Source organism: Microtus pennsylvanicus, chromosome 2 (genome assembly GCF_037038515.1).
Source record: "Microtus pennsylvanicus isolate mMicPen1 chromosome 2, mMicPen1.hap1, whole genome shotgun sequence".
Lineage (NCBI taxonomy): Eukaryota > Metazoa > Chordata > Mammalia > Rodentia > Cricetidae > Microtus > Microtus pennsylvanicus.
In genome coordinates this window covers 138,663,880-138,670,337 of record NC_134580.1, presented here as the reverse complement: position 1 = coordinate 138,670,337, position 6,458 = coordinate 138,663,880, and the positions used below count along the sequence as shown (strand labels likewise).

The 6,458-nt window shown below is 52.4% G+C and overlaps 1 protein-coding gene across 4 annotated transcripts in view; it reads right to left on the bottom strand.

Annotated features, from left to right (window-relative positions):
* Window positions 1-6,458, bottom strand: part of Pkig (cAMP-dependent protein kinase inhibitor gamma) — a 65,966-nt gene that overhangs the window by 1,382 nt on the left and 58,126 nt on the right. For all 4 annotated transcript variants that reach the window (XM_075962984.1, XM_075962985.1, XM_075962986.1 and 1 more), the window contains exon 3: window positions 3,614-3,786. In XM_075962984.1, coding sequence (XP_075819099.1) covers window positions 3,614-3,761 — 148 coding nt within the window. In that variant the 5' untranslated portion in view covers window positions 3,762-3,786. The remainder of the gene's footprint in view (window positions 1-3,613; window positions 3,787-6,458) is intronic.

The following is a 6,458-nucleotide window of genomic DNA, read 5'->3' as shown; positions in this document are numbered from 1 at the left end:
TTGTGATGCCACTGAAGGTCCATCTATCTTATCCTGCCATTGGGCCTGTCTATATGCCTGAACTGAGCCCTGGGTCTGGCCACTGCAGGCACTCTGCCAACAGTCCACACAGCAACCTGAAGGTGTGTTTGGGGTCATGACACCCATGGGAAAACAGGCTCAGAGGAGCAAGTTGACTGATGTCCCTACAGTTTAAGGGTGGAGAGTCTGCTTACTGCGGAGCCCAGCGTCCTCCACTAAGCTACATTCTCTGGAATTTATAGAGGCTTGCTGGCAGGTTGGTCTCCCAGTGCCCCACACGGCAGTCTTGGGCCTGAGTGCTCATGGAAGTAAATAGTGTGGGCAGAACTTGGCACTGTGACTCAAGTGTGTGCCAATCTGAGCCTGCCTGGCATGAAGCTACCTCCTCTGAGGATGGTGACTGAATCAAGGCTCTACACACTTCCGGGCCCCTGGAGGCCTAACACCCATGACTGCATCCGAGGAAACATGCACTTTGTGAAGCCCACCATGAACCCATGTCTCTGCTCTGTCACTGTGCCGCTAGAGACTGCAGGCAAGCCACTTTGCGGTAGCCAGCCTGGCAGGGGTGGAGACATTCTAAACAGACTCTGTCCTTCACCTTGGTTGCCAGACTACTGAAACAATGCCCCAGGATCTCCTGCTGCAGAAAAGCCTAAAGCCCGAGCCAACCAGAGGGACTTTTCTCCTGGAAAGAGCTCGGCAACTAGTCAGACCCTGAGGACAGTGGGCTCTAAACAGTGAAGGGTCCATGGTGGGCAGGATCCCACCTTGTGCGGGACTGCTGAGGTATGAACAACTCTGGCCTCTACTTAAACCTGCCCTCATGGCACAGCCCTGAAGATGAACCTGGAGGGGTCAGTCACTGGATCTCTTCGTCCCTTTTCCCAATGTGGCTGTGCTGAATAAATTGCCTTTTCCTGCTCTTCATATTATTTGGCTCTTTAAAATATTTCAATTTATTTTTACTTTATTTGTATGACTATTTTGGCTGCATGTATGTGTATAAGTTTTGCTTGCATGGATATGTACCACATGCATGCAAGGTACCTTTAGAGGTCGAAAGAGGGCACTGGATCTCCTGGAACTGGAGCTACATTTGGTCCTTTCTACAAGCAGCAAGTGGTCTTAACCATTGAGCCCTCACTCCAGCTCCTAATTCGGTCCTTATAATTGGCATACTGAGGACTGCCATCCAATGTGGCTTATTGGAGCACAGGATATGACCCCAGGTCCTCTAACAATTATACTTCCTTCCTGCCAGCCTCAGCTCCCCCTTAGTTGGGGAGAAGCTCCTCTCCTATCCATCCCTGGTTAGAAAGAAGCTGTGATGCCCAAGGTGAGTGCACTGTGTTCTCCATGGCTAGCCTGTGGCTTCTCTTGCTCTTAGGCAAAGTAAAGCAGCATCTGCTCCGTGTCTGAGACACCAGGGACAGACACTTGTACCTCATACTGCAGAGTATACACATCAGGCAGGCCACAGGCTTGAGGAGACCAGGTAGCCAGGACCTCTTAAGCCTTTGAGGATTTTGGTCCTGTCCTACTCAGCTTATGCACCAGCTCTTGGAAGTTGTGACAGAGAAAATTCTGGGGTCCTTGGCCTACTGGGTCAAAATCTCAGGGGTAACATTTAAGTCCCTGTCCTCTGTGAGTCTGCTGGGCTCAGAAATGCCTGGAAACATTTTATTGCAAGGCCTCCTCACAGAGGCTTCTCATAACTGGTTACTTTGCCCTAGCTTTACCAAAGGTGCATCACTCCCTGGAGCAAGCAAGCGCTGCTCTGTTTTCATGTCTCCTTTCTGGACATCAGTCACTGTGGCTAGCAAGCATCATGTACTGGGAGGACCCACATATCATGAAGACTCTCAAGTAAGGCAAATGGCATTGAAAGGGCCTATAGGAGAGGACTAGCAGCTATGGTGGCTAAGGAGCGTGGAAGGCACCAAACAAAGCTGAATAGAGCAGAGAGGCTTTGAAGAAACCCTTGGCACTGTGCCCAGTGTGCCAGCTGGACACACTGCTCATTCAGCTGGGCAGTGAGCAGCCACTGAATAAGTGCCTGTCACGTGCCAAACCCTGCTCGTCCCAGAGGGCCAGACAGTTCAGTTCACAGGGGTGCTGTGTTTACGGGGCCATGGAGACAAAGGGAGAAAAGGGGCTCCTCTGCTAGAGAAGAGCTGTGGTCAGGGAAGGCTTTAGCACAAAACGCACCACCATGAGAGGCCATCAGCATGTGTGGACCAGGCAGTGGGTGAAGAAGCCCTCACAGCTCTAGAGCCTGCAGGCCGGAAGAGAGAGTTGAAGCTGCAGAGGGGCATGGCACGGGCACTGTGGAGGTGTCCACACCTGGGTGAGGCTCTGGGGTAAGAGGCAGCGAGCTCTCTCAAGGCACAAAGACTGTCATACTAACTATGGTCATGTGCTGGGTGAACCTAGGAAAACTCCCAATTTCTCTTGGTCTCAGTTGTTCTATCATGAGAAGCTGGGTCCCTGCCCCCAACACAGTCTCTGTTCTGTCCTAAGTTCCTTCTGGGCAATGAGGCAAGAACTCAAGACTGGGGCCATCCAGGCAAAAACAATGTTATGGCCCTGCAAGGACTGACTGCTCCTGGAGTGACAGGGAGGAAGCCACAGTGTAGAGTGGGAAGTGGTGTCTCTGGCAAGCATGGCCTCGGTGCCTGCAGCAGGGAAGAGCTGGAAGTGAAGGCTTCCCAGGAAGGGTCAACAGCCATCTGGGGACCTGAGCTGAACAGAACAGAGGGAGAAATGGGGACCAAGGTGTCCCAGGCAGTACTGAGTGGTTCCTCTTGGTTTCTTCATTGGGTCACTCAGCCTGTGGTCACCAACTGCTTGCCACGTGCAGGAAGAACAGAGGCCCCTCTTTTCTAGAGCTCAAAGTCAAAGAAATAAGACCTCTGAGAGTCATGTGGCTGGGGCAGCGCATCAGCTCTCGGAGGAGGCTGCTCAGGGCCTCTGCTAAGCTGGCCCTGAGAGTGAAGGGGCAGCAAGTGGTCCTAACTCCACTGGGGGATGTTCTAGACAAGCAACAGTGGAGTAAAGGCCCTGACTAGGAAGCTCTGCACCCTGATAGAGAACTAGACAAACATGGGTGCGTGGGAGAAGGTGTGGGTAACAAGGCAGGAGTAGAGCCCAAGACACTGTGGAGTGTCGTGGTTCTGAGATACCACCAGGGAGACTGGGGCAGAAGCCTGGGGGGACTGGTTGGCTAACTAATCCCGCTGCCTGCTGCAAGAGGAGCGCACCCAGTCCTGGTGAACAGCAGTTGACAGGGCAGCTATGGGGATGCAGAGAGGATGAAGCACAAGGCAGAGGGAGTTAGGATACGCCAGAGACCTGACAGGCTTGTTGGTGGTGTTGAAATGGGAGAAGGGAAGTGGCCCCGATGCTCGCCAGAGCCCTCAGGACCAAGACACTGGCGTTCTCTAGCCTACACATTGGCTGGGCTCTGCCACTATCACGGACAGCTCCAAGCTAGAAACACTTCTCTGAGGAAGTGTGGGATCTGGAGACTAGCGAGAGCTAGCAGGGCACCTCCCCACCTGCCCACCAGGGTGTTGGCATAGGCTCTGACCTGCCCCCTCAAGTGCCAGCTCGCCCATGTCTCCAGCTAGCTTCCGCACGCTCACGGCCTCCGAGTCACCCTGGATGTCAGGGACTGCATTCCGCCGGCCTGTCCGGTCACAGGAGATGAAGTCTGAGTAGGAGGACTCGACCTCCATCACGCCTGTTGCATTGCTCCTCAGCCTGTGGGGACAGAAGCAGGAGGGCAGAGGTGAGGCGCTGATGACCTCTGACACAACTACCTTTTCCACGGAGAACTGAGAGAAAGCACTAACCCCGGGTAGACTACTAGCCACATTTTTTTTTTTTTAATTTCTAGACAGGGTTTCTCCCTAGCTTTTGGTTCCTGTCCTGGAACTAGCTCTTGTAGACCAGGCTGGCCTCAAACTCACAGAGATCCGCCTGCCTCTGCCTCCCGAGTGCTGGGATTAAAGGTGTGTGCCACCACCGCCCGGCTACTGACCACATCTTAAAGAACAGCGCGGAGCAGGTGGTGCTGCACGGCTGTAATCCCAGCACTTGGGAGGCAGAAGCAAGATCTCTGTGAGCTCTGCACCATCCTGATCTGCACAGTGAGTTCCAGAATAGCCAGGGCTATGGAGAGAGACCTTGTTTTATTAAAGAAAGAAAAAAAGAATATGCATGAGGGTGAGAAATGACTCCTGCAAACTCTCCCCTGACCTCACACCCTCACCGTGGACCTCAAACAGACACACACATGATGACATAAATGTAAAAAAAAATGTGTTTAAAAAGAACATTAATTCAATCTTCATTCAAAGTAAATTTGAAGACCAGCATTTCCACGCTTACCATATCATGTGCTTGGCACCGTCTTGGGATCTACAAATAGAGCAAGGACTACTTGCAAGGCCAGCACCACTACCCACCTCACAGAGCTTAGAGTTCTCTGTATTTGGCATCAAGCTACCATTGCTTAGGTCATGACCATGTGTGTTCAGGGCTCCAAGGGTGCCACAGGGATGGCCAGGAACCAACCAAGACTTGGAATCAGGAAGTACCGTTGTCAGTCAAGATGCAAGGATGGTGGGGGACAGAATCTGGGCATGTGACCTACACCATGCTGTAACTGCAGCACTCAAGGGACTGAAACAGGAGGATTGCTGTGAGTTTGAGGCCAGCCAGCGCTATGCAGTTACATAGCGAGCTCTGGGATGACAGAATGAGACTCTGCCTCAAAGTAAAACTCACAGTGTAAAAAGAGAGAGGCAAAGGGTGTCCTCAGGAAGAGAGCAGCAGGTCCTAAGGCGCTGAGGGAGAGCAAGAGGAGCAGTGACATCGAGGAACTGAGGTGGGCAGAGGCCACCTGCCCATCCTGGAGGGCTTGTAGGTAAGGCCATGAGGATAAGCTGTGCACTTCAAAGACAATTCTGATGTCTCTGTAGAGCAGGGCCTGGGTGGGAGTAAGTTTAGAGGCTTCTGAGGAGGTCAGGTGTGAGAAGGCAATGGGGAACACGCAGGTACTGAGATGCATTCGAGGCACAACCTGAAGAAATGTGTGGACAGAATCTGGCTGATGAGGAATTTGGTTTCTGACATGAGTCAGGAGGTGGACATAGGTGTGGCTACTGAAAAGGGACCCACAGGGGAGCATTTGGGATACCGGGTGGGTGGAAAGCAACCATTTACTAGTTAATTTCCTGGATGGCTTCAAGTTTAGTTTCCCATGATCCCTCCAGTAGGAAGGGAGGGACAGGCACATGGAGAGGAAAGGTGTGAAGCTGAAAACAGTACAGCCCTGTAGTAGACAACACTCTAGAGCAAAGAGAACCATGACTGTAAGGATACGACACAGAAATTATTTAGGGATGTGCATGCACACATTGTACATCACAGCCTATTCTTTGGAGCAAAGACGCTACCCCTCTCTGGGCCAGGTTCCCCACCTGGAAAATGAAGGCATGGAGAGATGGAGGAAGCACACAAGTTCTGTGTAAAGCAGTCCCTGCTGCATCCAGCAGATGGCGCACCCCGCCCAGACTTCTTAGCTGTGGCGAGGGCCTCAGCTGAAGGATTGTAGATGTGGTATCTTCTGCTAACCACTCTGCCTCCCCTTCCTTTAGGGAAACTGTTCAAAGCCCAGGACAGGTAAATGGCCTGTTGCAATAGTGATAACACTGTAGTAACAAGGACAAGTGACAAAGCCACCAGTGGAAAGAGTGACAGGACAGTTACCAGGCACTTGTTTTATGGCCATCTCTCTCAAAGGTCCCATCCGGTAAATAAGCACTTATAACCTGACTTGGGAAGGTCTCAGGCAGATCCATGTGGCTCCCAGGCTCAGATGTTTCCCCGTGTGGCACCAGCAGCCCATGGGATGGGTCAAAGCCTGGGCAGCCCACACCATCTGCTGCAGCCTAATTCTTCCATAAAAAGAGGGATTTGGGTCTGGATTTTCAATGCACCAGACTCAAAGGCCTGAGCTTGGCAGTTTAGCCAACCTGCTCTGCTGCTTCCTTCCAAGATGCTCCGCTCGGCACCTGCTACAGAGGAGTGCTCTATAAATAAACCTGGATCGCATTGCTTTTCATCCACCCACCCACCCACCCACCCATCCTCTCCCGCCGCTACCTATATCTATGGGATGACAGAATGGCTCCAGGGACCGCAGGGAAAGGCTGTCTGCCAGAGGCTGCGCTGTTCTTGCCTATCTCCGGGATCTGACACCAGCAGATGAAGTTACCTGCTAATCTGAAGTGCCAGCCTCTCTCTGGGACACACCTCATGGGGCTCTGGCCTTGCTCTTACTCTGTCTGGCCCTATGAGCTGCACAGGCAGAAACCTGATGCTGGTGGCACAGAAAACGATCACTGCCAAGCCCCAAGCCCAATCCT